At 47.7% G+C, this 15,113-nt stretch overlaps 1 protein-coding gene across 4 annotated transcripts in view; it reads right to left on the reverse strand.

Annotated features, from left to right (window-relative positions):
• Nucleotides 1-15,113, reverse strand: part of JUP (junction plakoglobin) — a 29,062-nt gene that overhangs the window by 1,107 nt on the left and 12,842 nt on the right. Inside the window, exons 1-14 of one of the 4 annotated variants that reach the window (XM_072646445.1) lie at nucleotides 13,051-13,176; nucleotides 12,591-12,719; nucleotides 9,824-10,077; nucleotides 9,352-9,590; nucleotides 8,685-8,886; nucleotides 7,567-7,711; nucleotides 7,361-7,464; nucleotides 6,140-6,478; nucleotides 2,299-2,454; nucleotides 1,948-2,067; nucleotides 1,415-1,565; nucleotides 1,146-1,267; nucleotides 759-798; nucleotides 344-513 (exon numbers count right to left, since the gene is read on the reverse strand). In XM_072646445.1, coding sequence (XP_072502546.1) covers nucleotides 362-513; nucleotides 759-798; nucleotides 1,146-1,267; nucleotides 1,415-1,565; nucleotides 1,948-2,067; nucleotides 2,299-2,454; nucleotides 6,140-6,478; nucleotides 7,361-7,464; nucleotides 7,567-7,711; nucleotides 8,685-8,886; nucleotides 9,352-9,590; nucleotides 9,824-10,077; nucleotides 12,591-12,711 — 2,145 coding nt within the window. In that variant the 5' untranslated portion in view covers nucleotides 12,712-12,719; nucleotides 13,051-13,176 and the 3' untranslated portion in view covers nucleotides 344-361. Of the gene's footprint in view, nucleotides 1-343; nucleotides 514-758; nucleotides 799-1,145; nucleotides 1,268-1,414; nucleotides 1,566-1,947; nucleotides 2,068-2,298; nucleotides 2,455-6,139; nucleotides 6,479-7,360; nucleotides 7,465-7,566; nucleotides 7,712-8,684; nucleotides 8,887-9,351; nucleotides 9,591-9,823; nucleotides 10,078-12,590; nucleotides 12,723-13,050; nucleotides 13,177-15,113 lie in introns of those variants that run through there. The other 3 variants (XM_072646446.1, XM_072646444.1, XM_072646443.1) reach the window with 3 other exon arrangements.

The raw sequence follows: 15,113 nt of genomic DNA on the forward strand, positions 1-15,113 counted from the left end.
AAAGATTAGCTCTCAGGAAGGACATTCCAAAAGTGGGAAAGAGAATGAATGTTCTTTGTCTTTCCCAGGGCAATTACAATAGTGATGTGCTCACAGCGGGTACTCTATGCATTCTTTCAAAGTGGTGGGGGGGTTTTTAAATCATAGGAATAAGGGGACCTCAGATCACTACTTTTTTGTGAGATCTCTGCACAGAAGAGACTCTCTCCCACCAACTCCATGCTGCTATTGCAATAAGATAAAGGAACAACCTCCAGGGAAGAGAAGGGAACCCCAGGAGGGAGAGAAGTGTACTGGGCTAGGCGAGCATAGAAAGTTGGAATAAGAAGTCTTGGGGCCATACCATGAGTGAGGGGCTGGGCTAGGCTAGCATATGGTCAGCAGTGGGGTAAGGGGGCCGGAGACCATCACTGTAGGTGTCGATGGGGTAGTCCCCATCCATGTCCATGTGCATCTCCATAGGGTCCAGAGGTCCATCATTTGGGTACATGGAACGGTATGTGGCATCCAGGTCTGAGGAGAGGATTCAGTTTAGGAACCTTCAAGGTCACCAGAAAAGGGTCCAGGCAGTTTCTCAAATCTCCTTCCACTCCATATCCCCTACCCACATTCTTTTGTGCCCCACAGTTACTACTTGAGATATCAGGGGCCCCAGGGATTTTTATAGTTATTTATCAGCTAGCTTTGGAGATAGGACACAGACGTACAGACACACCGACACAGAAACATTCTCCTGCTCTTCTCTGCCATATACTCACCCTCTTGGTAAGGCTCATTAATGGGGATCATGCTCTGGGCCTAGAGAAAGAGAAAGAAGGAAATGTAAGGTCTGGGGAAGGTTGGCAGAGGGAAAAAGACAAACTAAGGGCAGAAACAGCTGTCTCTAGAAATACTGGGCAGGTAGACAGGTGAGGTTTCCTTGGAGGAAAGTGGGGAAATGCAGCAATAAGTTCATGGCCCTCTTCCCACCACAAATTCACTCCTCAAGTTCACACCTCAGGGTTAAACAGTAACTCTACTTATGCTCTGGTGGCCCCATTACAAAGACAAGGAAGGGAGAAAATGGAAGCGACCAGGGTGGGTTGATGATACTGGAGAAGAGAGAAGGGGATGCCTGGGCTAAGGCCCATGATACTGATACTCACAGCTTCCCAGGCAGCTGGGTCATGTTTGAAGAGTGAATTTGTGAGTTCCACAGAAACACGTTTGCGATAATCTGGGTTCTTGTCCTCAGAGATACGGAACAGAACAGCAGCGGCGTAGGTTGCTGGTGGTAGGGAGGTGGGAATGCAGGGCATTAGAAGAGAAGGGGAGAGGACCAAGTTAGAACAAAGCGAGCCTCATTGCCACCATGGCCATGGGAGATCTGCAGGGTTTCAATCCCTCCTCCTCACTCCTGCAGCCCCTTCCTCACCAGTGCCCTCATTGCGGCAGTGCAAGAGCTCCATGAGAGGGGCTGAGGCCCCCTCAGCATCGATGGAGTCGGCAGCCTCTTTGTCCTGGGCCAGCTCACACAGCACCCCAGCTGCCACCCGCTGAATGTTCTCCACCGATGAGTACAGAAGCTGGGGAAGGACAGAGACTAGACTTGACAGGGGCAAAAGGCTGCTGGCCCCATCCCAGCCCCACCCCTCTGCCATCCAGCCTTCCAAAGGGCTCCTCAATATTATCAACTTTCTGTTTTCGCATTTAAAGCCACACTGGGAGGGAGCATTTCTTAAGGAGTAAGAATCCCAAGGCACAGACATCTCTGGCCGAGCACAGAAAAGCCTGTGGCTCTAGAATTGGAGCAGGTGGTTAAGAAAAGTGCCTTGTCAGGGAGCTTCTGAGGTCAGAGACTAAGAAAACTGGACTTTTCCCATTCTCTATATTTCCCATAAGCACAACATAAGAGTAGAAAAAAGGCTTGTCTGTGCCTATCCTTCTGCCCACCCACACTGAACTCACCTGTACAAACAGAGGGATGGTGTTCAGCCGGAAGATCTCCATGCGGTTCATGGGATCCCGGGCAAGGATGTGCAGGGCACCAGTACAGCCTTCTACAATTTCCTCCATCTTTACACCATCCTGCAAACATGAACTGGCATTAGGATAGGGAGGTGACAGAGCAATCCTCAGAGCTCCCGTGGAGAACAGGCACTACAGTCACAGACCCATAGTCCACAGCCAAACCGAGGAGCAGGCACCCCTCCCTGAGGATGAGGGGGTACCAAATCCCTCCTCTGTCCTAGGTGTTTACAGACAGTAGCAGAGCATGGGGAAGGGGGGGAAGAGGGGGTACCATCCAAGTACACATACCGTGTAGGGCTGCTGTATGCCTGCAGCCACATGGCGCTGGGCATCCTGATGGGCCTTGACCAACAACTGGACAAGGCGGGGAATGACCGCTGCCTCCTGCAGGGGAGCATGGTTGGCAGGACACAAGGCCAGGTTCCTGATTAGTCCAATAGTTGCCTGATAAAAAAAGGGAAAGGGGAAGAACAGTGAATACGAGCATTTTCTGAACACCCAGAGAATTGGTCAGCTTCCCAACACCATGGGATCGAATCCCTTAACTTTAACACAGGAACACGATAAAATATTTGCAGTGACTCAGATACCCACATCACCAGATCTGTTTCTCTCCTCCTCCTGACCAACCACCTTCCTGACCAACCACTGACCAGAGTCAGTTAAATTCAACAAACATTAAATACATACTATGTGTCCTTGCATGGTGCTAGGAATAAAAAAAAAAAATGAAACAAAAATAAAGTGTCTGCCTTGAAGGCATTTTCATTCTTCTATAGGACACAACATGTACCCAAATAAGTAAAGACAAGCGCATACAAAGTAATTCTGAGAGGGAGAGAATGTTAAAAACTGGCAGGAAAGGCCTCATGCAGGAGGTAGCACCCCAGCTGTGCTGTGAAAGATGACAACATTTCAAAGAGAGGGAGGTGAGAAGGAAGTATATTACATGGAGGCCCAAATGTGGCTGTGAAGGACAGTGAACTAGCCAGTCTGAAAAGAATGAAGAGGTCTAGGAAGAGGAGTGATATGAAATCACACTGGAAAGGCGAGTGCTAATCCGGGTTTCAAATGCCAGACTGAAGAGTTTGTACTTGATTCTAAGATTTTCAAGTAAGAGGTAGGGTGTCAGACCTGGGATATCAGTTTGGCAGATGTGTGAAAGAAGAGAATGGAGGCAGAAAGACCAGTTAGGAGTTCTATTGCAATAGCTCCGATGAGAGACGATAAAGGCTTGAACTAAGGGAGAGGCTGTATAGATAGAGAGGAGAGCCAATGACTATAAGAAATGTTGGGGGCGGGGGAAGGACTGACAGGACTTGGCAGCTGATTGATGATATGATGGGGGCAGGGAGATAAAAAAGAGTGAGAATCAAGGATGACCTCAAGGTTGTGAACCTGGATGACTGAAAGAATGATAAAAACTTCAACAAAAACATGGGGTGGGGGAGGATTGGGGGTAAACATGTCAGGGATTGTTTCAGACATGTTGAATCCAAGATCCCTATGCCTACAAACATCCCAGTGGAAATGTCCAGCAAGAAGAAGAAAAGCAGAACTGGAATTCAAGAGAGATTAGGGCTGGATGTACAGACATATGAGTCATCAGGTAAATAAACCCATAGGAGCAGATGAGATCAAGGAGAGTGCAGAAAGTGAAGAAGGGGGTCCAGGAAGAGCCTCAGAGGATTTCCACATTCATGGGCAGGAGGAAGATGATGACACAACAAAGGGGCGGTCAGAAAAGGAGGAGGACCACCAAGGCTGGAGCTTTCCAAGGGCCAGTGAAGGAGAACATGTCTCCAGGAGGGCAGAGGGTAGGGAAGGGGATGATTGATAACATCAAAAAGTGAAGAGAGGTCAAGTAAAGTAGGGGCTGAGAACATTTCAGTGTATTTAGCAGCTAAGAGATCATGGGTAACTTTGGAGAGAAAAGTCTCAGCCAAGTCTTCGGAGTGAAAGCCCATGGGATTGAGAAGTGAGGCAATGGAGGCAGGCGGTAGAGACAATCTTTGCTAAAGAGTCTGGCTGTGAGAGGGAGAGGAGACACAGGATGAGACTTCAAAGGGATAAAAATGTCAACTGATGGAGGACACCAGGGCATGCTTGTAATTCAACTCAGTTTAACAGGAATGTATGTAGCTCTATAAGCTCTATGAGACTGCTTACTATCTCAGGGAAGAAGGAGGGGAGGGAGGAAAGGACAGAATTTGGAACTTGAAACTTTAAAAAAAAAACCCACAAATGTTAAAAATTGCATTTATATGTCATTGGGGGGGAAAAATAAAATAATTGCTTTTAAAAATATATGCTGCATTTACTATGTGTTAGGCACGCACTAGGGATACAAAAACAAAAGTGAAACATCCCTTGCTTAGACTCTATTTATGGGCAATAACTGGTCCAAAGAGCAGTAAATACAAAACAAAAATCAGAATGGGTAGGGGGAGGCAGGGAGAACATTAACTTAGGTAATCAAGGAAGGCTTCTTGTAGAAGGTGGGGCTTGATTTGAGCCTCCAAGGGAGAGGGGCTCCTAGAGGTGGAAGTGAGGGGAGAGAGCATTCCTGTTTGGCAAGAACAGAGAAGGTGGTGCAGAATAACGTGGAAACAGCCAGGAAAGATAAACAGGAGCCAGACAGTGAAAGACTTTAAATGCCAAACATAAGTTTTGCATTTGATCCCCAGAGGCAAGAGGTGGCCTCCAGAGTTTTGAGAGCAAGGGACTGATATAATCAACTTACTGCTCTAGGAATATCACTTTGGCAGCTGCGTAGACAATGGATTAGAGAAGACTGGATTCTGGGAAACCAATTAGGGAGCTATTTCATAAATCCAGGTGAGAGGTGATGAAGGCCTGAACTAGGGAAGGGGCCATGTGGGTAAAAAGACAAGGATGTACATATGCATGTACCAGTGCTTTGATCTTATCCGATGCTGCCAATTGAGCTGCTCTGAAAGGTCCTGTCACCTTCACCCTCAACCTCATCCCCTAGCATCATGGCTCTCTAGACTTTCTCCCACTCTGACCTCTGTTGTCCCATGTCAATCAAAGACAGACATACTTCTCATGCTAAGGTGTGTACCTCATAACTCTTTGGGCTTCTCTTGTACATCTCATCATATTATATTGTGATTATATTTATGTTCTTGTCTTATTCCCTCTGCTGTTCAGTTCAGTAAATATTTCTTGAAAGCCTACTCCATGCAGGGCATTGTGCTAGGCACAAGGAAATGCAAGGAAAAATGAAACAGCCCCTGCCCTCAAGGATCTTAGTGGCCAGTTTGACTGAAAGACAGAATGGATGAAGGAGAGTGACCTTAAACCAAATAGAGAAGATTGTATTTTTATCATAGCAACAAAAGGTGCCACTAGAGGTTCTTGATCACAGAGTAATGGGGTCAGGCCTACATTTTAAGACTATTACTTCAGGAACCATGTGGGTGGACTGGAGAGGGGAGGTATTAGATACAGGGAGACCAGTTAAGAAACAATCGTCCAGGCAAGAAATGATGAGGGCCTGAACTGACTGTGTGAGTGGACAGAAGGGGAAAGATTCATGACACATTATGGAGGAAGAATGGACAAGACTTAGCAACTAATTGGATGTGAATGGTTTGGGAGAAGAAATAATGAAAGGTGACTCTGGGGTTGGGAAGCTAGGTACCAAAAATATGATGGTACCATCACTGGAAATAGAGAAATCAGGAAAAGGGGAATGTTTTGGGAGAAAGATGATGAGTTCTGTTTAGAGCATACTGAGTTTGAGATGCTTATGAGACATCCACTTGTAGATGTCCCTTCAGCAGATCATGATGTGAAAATGGATAGTCCTAGACTGAAAGTTCTACCTTCTTCAGATTTATGTCCCTAGAGGGCTTAATACAGTGCCTCGCATTCAGTAGGTGCTCAATAAATATTTGCTACATGAAGAAGTCTTCAGGAAAGAGATTATTCTTTGTCATCCTCTCTCTTAACTCCAGCCATTGAGAAGTTAGACTTGTTCTAGTCTAACTGGCTTCAGTTGTGACCAAATTGTACCCAGAAAATTCTGCCAATCAGGCTGTTCTGCCAGCTCCCCTTGTATAGTGCCTCAGTATTCCTTCCACTTCCCACTAGCAGGCAATACCTTAACCAGAGGCCACTGGTTGGGCTGATTGAGCAGCTTGACAATGGCAGGGATGCCATAGTTGAGGCGCACAGAATTCTGGGCCATCTCAGCCTCTGGGTGGCGGCTGGTGAGATGCCGCAGTGCGCAGATAGCAGGCTCGGTGATATCATCTTTGTCACCTGCACGCAGGATGGCGTGGATCAGCGCCTCCACGCCACTGTTCTGAGTCACCAGCGTCTTGTTCTTGCTATTGTTACAGGTCAGGTTGGAAAGGGTGCCCGTGGCACAGGTCAGCACATTCACATCGTCCACACTCAACTGGTTGACCAGGACCTTCAACACACTATCCAGACCCTCCTGGGGAAGAGAAAAGAACACAAATTTCTTGAGAACAGGAGCTCTTCTGCCTTTTCTGTATATATACAGTATTTAGTACAGTGTCTAGCCCATGGGAAATGCTTATTTATCGATTGATTGAACAAGGTGCTCTTTCTGAAATCCTCCCACCTTTCAACTTTCCAGTATTCTTGACCTTATGCCATGCAGTCAACTGAGCTGATTTATCAGGGTCCCACCAACTCTCCCTTGCCTCCCCATCGCCCCCACCCTCCTGCGCAACAACACAGACTCTGAAATCCTAACTCATCCTCCAGACTGAACCAGTGTCTGGAGTATTTTCCTCCACTGGTCTGCCACTCCAACTCTGTCCCTATCACCTGAACAGAATGTGTTATGGTAGGGCATACAGCTCTTAAGGGCAGCAGATTCAGTAAGACATTGGCATGATGGGGGGAGATGTGGAAGTTTGGGCTAGTGCTACACGATATTTTGAAGTAAGCTGTCCTATCTCCTCCTCATTTCCCACCATGCTCTTTCAGCTCAGTCCCTAGCACCTTCAAAGTCTCTATTCTACCCATTTTTCCTAACAAAACCTAATCTTGGGTCCTTCCTTCACATTAATATGTAAATTATCCCTTCCAAGGATTAAAGCTTTAAATCAAAGGGATGAAGCTCTGAAGGTGGAATTTCAGGCATCAGCTTCCAGGTAGGAGAAGATTTCATAATATCTGTCATTCCTGGCTACTATGATCATATCACATAAAGGAAGAGGTATTAGATCCCTAGGCAGAAAGCTGGGGAGCAGATGTTGAGGGGGGTGGGATTAAGGAGGCCACTCTAGGAGAGGAATGGGGGGATACGAGAGAGTAAGGAGGGATGAATCAGTTCCCAGGCCCTTACCTGCTTGGTGGCTACATCTGAGAGGTTGCGCAGGGTCCACAGACAGTTTTGCACAAGCCGAGGGCTGTTGCTTGTCAAGTGTTTGCCCAGGGCCTGCATACCACCTAGATGTGGAGAAAAAATAGCATTATGAGGGATGGACGCAGCCTTCATACAGATGGATGCAGAACCCCACCTACCCAAGTCCCATCCAACAGTTGCCTCACCAGCCTCCACGATGGCGGGCTTGTTACTGGGACACACAGATAGCACCTTGAGCACACGGCTTGTCGTCCACAGCAGCTTCTCGTAACTATAGTTACGCATGATCTGCACCAGGGCCTGTGGGCCTCCATTGGCCAAGATAATGAGCTAGAGAGGGAGCAGAGTGAGAGATGGAGGCTGAGCTTAGGCAGGGCTGGTGGCACCATGGGTCTATGTGGTTTCAACTCAAAACTGGAGAGGCCAGAGGCAGAGAAGTCAGCCAGCAGAAGAGGCTTCTTGACCCAAAGTCAGTTAATAGTCAACAAATATTTATTAAGTGCTTAAGATGTGCTAGGAATTGTGCTAAATGCTGGAGATACTGAGAAAGGCAAAAACGCGGTTTCTGTCCCCAAGAAGACCACCCTTTAGCTGGGGAAACAACAAGCAAACATGTACATAAAGATACGGTTGGTAGTTGTCCTTCACACTCGAAGAGCACCAAAATGACATGACCATGTCAGGGTCAAGGTACAGTGTGGCTGACTGTGGCTGATCAGACCAACAGGAGCTCAGAATTGGCTACGATTTGTGTTGGGCACAAATAGTCCATATGGACATGGGGAATGGCAAGGTCTCTAAATCTGTGCATCTCATATTTCTTTATATACAAAGATATACAGAATAGAGGGAAAGTAATCTCAGGTCTCAGAGGAACAGCAAAGGGGTGGGTACCAGAACAAGAAAGGCTTCCTACAGAAGATGGGATCTTGAAGAAAGCCAGGAAAAGAAGGAAATAGTGATAAGGAGGGAGAACATTACAGGCTTGGGGAAAGCCAGTGAGAAGGCACCATGCTGGAAGACGGAGTATAGTGTTCAAGAAACAACACGGAAGCCAAAGAGGCTAAGGTTGTAAGGAAAGAAGAGAAGAAAACATGAGAAGAGAGTAGGAAAGTAGAAAGAGGACAAGTGGCAAAGGCTTTAACTGCTAAGCAGAGGATTCCATATTTGATCCTAGTGAGGGCAAAAGAAAGCCATTGGAATTTGCTGAGTGAGGGTTGATATGGTCAAGATGAATGCTTTAGGAAAATTCTTTGACAGCAGGAGTAGGGAGAAACTTGAGGTACCCAGATGATGACCTCACCTTGCTCTCCTGGTTGCCATAGGCAAGTAGCTGCAGGCAGTCAGTGGTAATGGCCAGGAATTTGGGGTTGTTCTTGTTGAGGAGGGGCACCATCTTCTGTAGCCCATCAGCCAGGCGGACAGCCATCTTGGCACCTTCTTGATACAGCAGCAGGTTATGCAATGTTGTGATGGCATAGAACAGGACTGATTCCACTGGAGAACTGTGAGGGGAAGATAGAGTCATGGGGGTTGGGGGAGGCATGGAAGAGGCACCCCCTTCAATGCACCCAGAGCCTCGTACTCCACGTCATCAGAAAATGAGGTTCAAAGGAACTCCCAGTTGGGAAAGCAAAGATGGTAGCCAGGAGTAACACAGCAGGGAGAACCTAGGGTATGAGTTAGCTTAAGCTACAGCAGTGGGTCATAAGGCAGAGGATTCCTGGCATCCCATCGTCGGGCCCCGTCTCCTCCCAAACTGCTCCCAACTCCTCACAGTTCTCTCCCATTTTTGCACTGTACACTTAACATTCCATACTGTACCCCCTTTACTATCATTTTTTTGCTCCCTCATTTCAGGTGTGCTAAGACTCATTTCAACTTGACCATAAGCTTCTCAGGGACAGGGATCCTGTCTTGTGCTTCTTTCTATATTGGTACTTGATAAATATTTGCTGCTCCACTGATACCTAAGCATGCGGACCAGAGCAGGGATGCCCCCTGACTTGAAGATGGCAAGCAGCCCCTCACGGTGATGAGAGAGATTGTGCAGGATGCTGGTGGTACAGCGGGCAGTGTCCAGATCACTGGTGTTCTGCATGGTGCGCACAACAGCGGCCACAAGCTGGGGTGAGCCCATCAGTGCCCGCCGGGACGCCTCCTTCTTTGACAGCTGATTCACAATCATGGCTGCCTTACTCACCACCACCTGCAGGATAGTGGCGTGGAAGGGGAAGATTGAAAAAGTTTAGCATTAATGCTGAAAGACCATCAAGGGGCTGCCCTACCCTGGAAGCAGAGACACTGGACCCTCCCATGATAATCCCACAACCAATGGCCTTGATGCTGATTTCTTAGGATTCCCTCCCATATCCCCAAGCAGTATTAGCAAATTCCTTATATTCAGGTTTTTCCATTTCCCCTCAACCCCCTGCCACTAACCGGGTCCTCATCATTGAGCAGCTTGGTGAGTTCAGGCAAGGCTCGTGTTGCCAGCTCAGCATCATCCTGATAGTTGATGAGATGGACAATGGCCGACTTTAACAGCTGTGAGGGCTCGGCTAATCGTTGCACATTGGTGGCCTGTCCATCTATTTGGGTGGTCAATAGGAGAGAACGGTCCTCAGTTGTCTCAGGGTACATGGCTGCCCTCACCCGCTGGGCCCTTGTCATTGTCATCTGGCATTCTAGATCACCTGGAAGCAAAGGAAAGGCAGGTTTGAAAGAAATGGTCCCACGCATATGGAGAATGGTGCCATGTGGGTGGAATGGACCTAACCACCACCCTGGCCCCACCTCCCAATTTCTCTAGGGCTTCCTCAGCCCCTTTCCTTAACATCCTGTCTATCTCATTGCGGCAATGTGTTCTAATGGAAAGAGCAGAAGTCTCATTGGTCAGGAGATAAGAATTCTAGTAACTTGCCAGAAGATCATGGTTAAATCACTTAACTCCTTTCCCTATACATAAGAGCAACTAATCTACCTACCACACAGGCACTATACAAATATAAGATTATAATTTCCCCATATAACTACACAAAGATTTATTAAGTACACATAATGTGTAGGGCACTGTGGTAATAAGAAACATAAAACGTGGGTCCCTGCCCAAAATAAGGTAAGTTCAATTCAAAATGGAACTTGATAAATGCTTTAAGAGGGAAATGGGCAAAGGTTCAGAAGAAGAAAAGATCATTTCTGACAAGAATTTATTAATCCTTTTTTTTGTCTTTTTTTTTTGGAAGGGGGAAGGAGAAGTAATTGAAGTTAAGGGACTTGCCCAAGGGTACACGGCTACCTGTCAAGTTTCTGAGGCCAGACTTAAACTCAGGTCCTCCTGAACGCTCTAGTCACTGTCTGGCAAGGATTCATAAAGAAGTTAGTGTTTGAACAGGGTCTTGAAGTATAAATTTTGAAAATGTAGAGGCAGCTGGATGAGCAGTGAATAGAGCACTGACCCTGGAGTTAGGAGGACCTGAGGTCCAATGTAGCCTCAGACACTTACTAGCTAAGTGACCCTAGGTAAGTCATTTAACCCCACTGCCTCTAAAAAGAAAAGTGAAAAAGTGAGCATTCCAGGCAGAGGGAATTTCATGAGCAAAGAACATCAGCGGGAAACTGTGGGACATGTAAGTGAGCAGTACAACTTAGCTAAAGCATAGAAAACCTGAAGGGGAGTAAGCTGAAGCCAGACTGTGGAAGGCCCTGAACGTCAGGCTAAGGATTTGAGACTATCCTGTAAGTCATAAGGGCCCAAGAAAGTTTTGAGGAGAGCACATCATAATTGAAACTACTATGTATAAATTAGATTAATCTTGCAACAGGGTATAGGAGATATTAGAGGCGGGAAGACAAGTCAGGAGGCTATTGCAATCAGCCAAGTGAGAGGTAATAATGGTCTATACTAGGGTGGTGGCAGTGAAGTATGAAGGAGGGAACAGATTCAAGAGATAAGACAGGATTAGACATGGGAGAGAGAGCAGTCAAAATGACATTCCATCGTATACCCAACTGTATGATGGGTTGACCTGACAGGGAAACCAAGAGGTCAGTGATCCCCCAACACCATCCTGTCCAGGAAAGAGCTAGGACTGGAAATTAAGAGTCTTGCCTTTCAGTCCAGAGATCTATTCAACAGATAAACAGATGGGACAGTGGAACTCCACTGCCTTACTTTGGCAATGGAGTTGGCATTTTCTCCCCATTCTGGAAACTGAGAAGAGCATGCCTTGTCTCCCATCTAAGGCAGTTTCCCCAGGTATAGAATAGGATTTAGCCACATGGGTCACTCTCTCTCAGCCCCACCCCCCACAAACACCTCCCCCAGTCTGGGAGTGGTAGATCCAGAGGCTTCCCAGAGCAGCCCCACCCTGGCAATTGCCCAAATGCCCCTTGGCAGAGGGAGTTGGAACAGCCCCACCCTCTAATTAGACAGGAAGGAGGAGACAGTCTCTGCTCCCTCCCTACCTGCCTGCAGTGATTCCAGGCTTTCAGCTACCAAAGCAATACCTGACAATGCCAAACATTAGGGCTCGATGCCCACAGATGGATGCCCTGATTGCTAAGGTCCTTAGTGACCTCAGAGCCCTTTCACGGACCTCACCTTTACTATTACCAGCTCACACAAACACATGCAGCCTCACCCATCCATGAACACTGACAGCCTGTTACTAGTTTTCAACAGCCAAAAGACACAGATAATCTACAATCCAGAGAAAACAATAACAGCAATCATTCTTAAAGGCCTTCTATACGTAAAGCACTGTGGTGGGCGATGAGAGAGACAAAAGTTTAACTAAGACCTGGTCCTGGCCCTCCAGGAAGGCCAAGGAGCTCAGGGACAATTGAAGGATAAATAATCAATGGACCAGTAATGATCCTGGTATATACCCAGACATATGAGCCTACATACACTTAGTACTCCTCTTTGCCTGGTCAAAGCAGCACAATCTCACCTCATGTCTCCCACCAAGTCTTCCCACCACCCCACTCTTACCACTCCGTGGTCCCTTAGCATTGTACCCAGTTGGTCCCTGGGCATTTTGTATGGGCATGGGTCTTTCCTCTACCATCAGACTGGCTCCTTCTCTGGTGCCAACACAGGCAATCATGTGACTGAACTAACCTTGGCCTTGGGGAGCCCCCTGGGAGTAGGTGGTGGTTTTCTTGAGTGTGTATTGGTGGCCACAGGCCTCGTCCTTGACAATACCTTTGCCACTGACTGACGGCACACAGGTGTTGGCCCCAGAGTGGATGCCCGAGTCGTAGGTGTATGTCTGCTGCCACTCCGTCACCTTGATGGGCTGCTCAACCAGGTTGATCACCTCCATGGCAGTTGCTGCTGATACACAGAAGGGACAAAAGGGTCAGACAGATCCAGAAAAGGTACCCCCCTACCACTCCCTAGGATTCTTTCTAGCTCTTTCCCCACTTCAGCTGCATCTAGCAGTCTCTTCTAGCCTGTTTATTCTTCCCTTCCACCCCCCTTCCTAATCCAATGCCAGCATTTCCTCCTATTGCTGAAAGCTAAGAGGAACTTTTTCCTGGACCATCCCACCAGCCTAGACAGGCTGCCCTAGCCCACAGACACGGCTGCTTCCCATCTCCTTCACCCACTCTCCCCACCAGGCTCAGCCGTAGAAATTAAGCTGAAGATCCGGGAAGCTTACCCAGAAGGGGCACAGAGCTATCTCTCCCAGTTCAATGTCCCAGCGTTGTCTGAACAGGTAGAGAAAGGAGTGAGCGCACAGAGGGAGCGGCAGAGAAATGACGCACAGTCTCAAGGGGAAGGTGGAGTTACAAGGTGCCTAGAACTGGGTGGGTGGACACCAGGGTGTACATGCCCTCCATTTATCTTCACTGAACTGTCCATTCCAGTGAAAGGAGTTTGGGAGGGGAGGGTGTATGACATCATAGGTATATATGTGACTGGGTAGGGGCAGCAAAGAGCTTCCTCTCCAAAACTAGACTAGCCTTCCACCATTCCCCCAAAATCAGAAAGACAGATCTCTGGGGTGGCCATCCCATTTATCTGACCACTTCAGGTGGGATTCTAGGGGGCTATTTCTGATAGTCCTACCCCAAGAAGAATTCAGTAGCAGCAAGGAACAATGGGCAGGGCTTAGGGGAACAGGTCAAACGGGTTTCTCCAGGGACCAACTATCCAGAAAACAGGGAAAATGTTATGAACACTTTGTCACAGTCATACTTGGAGACAATCACATAGTCACTCTCCCTTCCTAGGTGAAGTAACAGCTAACATGGGATAATTCCCAGAGGACCAGTCCCTAGATTTCCTTATAGAAATAGCCTCTCCTTCTGGGTCTGCTGCCCTGACACCTCCTTCCCCTGATCCCATAGAACCTAGGTTAGTCAAGTAAGACCCTGAGATGGCCAGTGACAACAGCTGTCTTTAACTTCAAGCTGCAGATTCTTAAGAGCTAAAAGTTTGGCTTCTCTGGACACCAATAGAGAACGCTTCCTTCTCCCCTATTCCAGAAATGATTAATTCAAGGGGCTAGAGCGCTATGTTAACGAAGCCATCATCACAGGTTCAATCCCCCCAAGGCCCAGTAAAGGCCACACAAAGGAAAAACTCAGTTTTCCCAACAGATTGGGCACTTAATTCTAGCCAGAAAACATGCCATTTGTTACAAGGGAAGGACAGGGTGACAGAAACCTAGCTCATTCCCACCAGTAGAATAAACAATTCAGAGTGCCCGTCCCACCTACAGTAGGTCATCCCCATACAGGAAGCTCTAATTCTTTTTGCTTGCTGCCTTTCATGGCCAGATAAGGCCAGCTCCGCCCAGCTCCTGCTAGCACACCACCTGAGACAGGCAGGGCCAGGACAGAGATCAGCTTCTTCCCTCCTTCCCTGAATGACTCAGAGTTTCAGGGCTGATAAGTGGAATGTGGCAGAGAGGCCCAGAAAGACAGAGAGGACAGGCACAGGCTCCAGCCAGATGCGCCCAGCTGCTTTCCTGGCATTCTCCACAGGAAAAGACAGGGCTGTCTCTGGCTATTTCAGGAGCAAGCCCTCAGCTCCCTGCCCCGGCTCCCACACTCTTCCCCAGGGCCTCCAGGAGACCAAAAGAGAGGAGGGGACAAGGCGACAGGAGGCTTAGATGAAATTCTTTGGATCCAGTAATACAGGTCCCTGAAGACTCTTACTCCATCCTCCAGACCAGAGCCCTTAAGGTCAGAAGTAAGGGGTAAAAGTAATGCCATCTTACACAGTTCAAACCTGTCACATGAATTCTGGTTCTCATTTTCTCCTCCAGTGTGGAAGAAAACCAGCGTAGGAAGAGGCAGGGACAGCTAACTATGGCAGGAAACAAGGTCACCTTAACCCCCTCAGTAACATTTAGCTCTGTCCATCCGGGCAGGGAGCAGGGCTCACCTCCTGACATTAACTTTGAGGTCAACAGGGACAGAAAGGCTCTGGCTCTTCCATTAGCCCAGTCCCATTAATTATGGCCACAGAGAAGTTTCTATTTAAGCCCCTACCCCCTGACTCCATCCAAATCAATTTGCTCTGCTTCCAAATCAAAGTCAACAAGGTCAAGGCCAGCAACAGAAACAGAGGGTTATATGGAAGCCATCTGTCTCCAAGGCCTTGAGCCAAGCTGAAGCAGCAACAGAGAGGGGATTAATTCTTTATCGTACACCAGCTGCAGAATCAATTACCCCAGGAGTCAGAGGTTATTGTTTCTCCTCTGATTTCCAACAA

This window comes from Notamacropus eugenii, chromosome 2 (genome assembly GCF_028372415.1).
Source record: "Notamacropus eugenii isolate mMacEug1 chromosome 2, mMacEug1.pri_v2, whole genome shotgun sequence".
Lineage (NCBI taxonomy): Eukaryota > Metazoa > Chordata > Mammalia > Diprotodontia > Macropodidae > Notamacropus > Notamacropus eugenii.